At 45.8% G+C, this 1,904-nt stretch overlaps 1 protein-coding gene across 1 annotated transcript in view; it reads left to right on the top strand.

Moving 5' to 3' along the window:
• Positions 1-1,132: 1,132 nt before the first annotated feature.
• The window catches only part of ADAM2 (ADAM metallopeptidase domain 2), a 103,626-nt gene continuing 102,854 nt past the window's right edge, over positions 1,133-1,904 (top strand). Inside the window, exon 1 of the mRNA XM_017885343.1 lies at positions 1,133-1,284. Coding sequence (XP_017740832.1) covers positions 1,230-1,284 — 55 coding nt within the window. The 5' untranslated portion in view covers positions 1,133-1,229. The remainder of the gene's footprint in view (positions 1,285-1,904) is intronic.

Genomic DNA, 1,904 nt, shown 5'->3' with positions numbered 1-1,904 from the left:
AAAAGAACCAGAAAGGATGAGTTCATGTCCTTTGTAGGGACATGGATGAAGCTGGAAACCATAATTCTGAGTAAACTATGGCAAGGACAGAAAACCAAACACCGCATGTTCTCACTCATAGGTGGGAATTGAACAATGAGAACACTTGGACACAGGGCGGGGAACACCACACACAGGGGTCTGTCGTCGGATGGGGGAAGCGGGGAGGGATAGCATTAGGAGATATACCTAATGTAAATGACGAGTTAATGAGTGCAGCAAACCAACATGGCACATGTATAATATGTAACAAATCTGCACGTTGTGCACGTGTACCCTAGAATTTAAAGAATAAAAAATAAAAAATTAAAAAAAAAGAAGTTTGTATCTTTTAAAGAATTTTCTGTTCATCTAAAAGAAAAGAAAAAAGAAAAAGAAACCCAAACATGAAAGAGTACATGGTGATTGCTTCTACTTGCAAAAAGTTCGAAAACAGACAAAACTACAAAACTTATCTTTGGTTGTTTAGAAGTCGTGGTTGTGAAGTGGGAATCTGGGGATTTGGGTGGTTCTTTTTCATTTCGTCATCGTGGTACTAATTACACTGTTTTTTTGTTTTGTTTTGTTTTGTTTTCACTTGAATATTAATTGACCTGTGAACCTATGACTTATTATATACTTTTCTTTTTCATTTTTTGTTTTGTTTTGTTTTGATGAAGTTTCACTCTCTCGCCCAGGCTGGAGTGCAGTGGTAAGATCTCTGCTCACTGCAAACTCCGCCTCCCAGGTTCAAGCTATTCTCCTGCGTCAGCTTTCCGAGTAGCTGGGATTACAGGAGCCCGCAACTAAGCCCAGTTAATTTTTTTTTTTTTTTTTTGTATTTTTAGTAGGGATGGGTTTCTCCATGTTGGGGAAACTGGTCATGAACTCCTGATACGTGTTTATATATATTCAATTAAAATTTTACTTAAGAAGTGTTTATGAATCTTCTTGTTCCTCAGCTGTTGGAAGTGATTTTGTTGTCGTTGTTGCCTGAATTAGGCATCACGTCCCCTGGAGTGCTTGTCCTGCAAGACGCAGGGCCCGGGAGTTCGCACGTTCCACAGCGCACCGCACCCAACCTCAGCCCACCTGGGCTCTCCCAGCCGCCTGCCTCTTCCAGCTGCGTGGCCGGGGCGTCATCTCGCGCTCCCAACAGCCCTGTAACCACCAACTGCCATTATTCCGGCTGGGACCCAGGACTTCAAGCCATGTGGCGCGTCCTGTTTCTGCTCAGCGGGCTCGGCGGGCTGTGGATGGACAGTAGTAAGTAGAAAAACCCCTTCTTTGGTCTTTTGGGACCCTCGGCGCTACTCTCCCTTTGCCTCCAAGTTACACTGGACATCCCTGGGAGGATGCTTTCCTGTGGGGTTTCCAACTCGGCAGCTCCGAGCTCATCCCCGACATTGCCGCCTTCCCCAACCAAAATCCATAGAGAATAAGGGCTTTCCCACACGTCCTGGAAACCTAGGAAAGATGGGAGGTCCCAGGCCTTAAGAGGATGCTTCAAAATTGTAGTTTCAGATCCTGCTTTGCATTTTTCACCACAGTGAAGCTTGAGACCCAACTTTTTTACTCTCTAGATGAAGAGTCCGGAGTGAGGGGCTTGAGCCTATTGACCCAAGGTTACCAGATCCTACCTACAGGGTAATACTCCTAAAGCAATATACCTACTTCTTCTTAAAAAAAATATGGCCGGGCGCGGTGGCTCACGCCTGTAATCCCAGCACTTTGGGGGACCGAGGAAGGCGGATCATGAGGTCAGGAGATCGAGAACATCCTGGCTAACACAGTGAAAGCCCCTCTCTACTAAAAATATAAAAAATTAGCGGCCGGGCGCGGTGGCTCAAGCCTGTAATCCCAGCACTTTGGGAGGCCGAGGCGGG

Source organism: Rhinopithecus bieti, unplaced genomic scaffold, assembly GCF_001698545.2.
Source record: "Rhinopithecus bieti isolate Rb0 unplaced genomic scaffold, ASM169854v2 scaffold_13689, whole genome shotgun sequence".
NCBI lineage: Eukaryota > Metazoa > Chordata > Mammalia > Primates > Cercopithecidae > Rhinopithecus > Rhinopithecus bieti.
The sequence above is the reverse complement of the archived record's forward strand: the minus strand, read 5'-3'. Positions and strand labels throughout refer to the sequence as shown.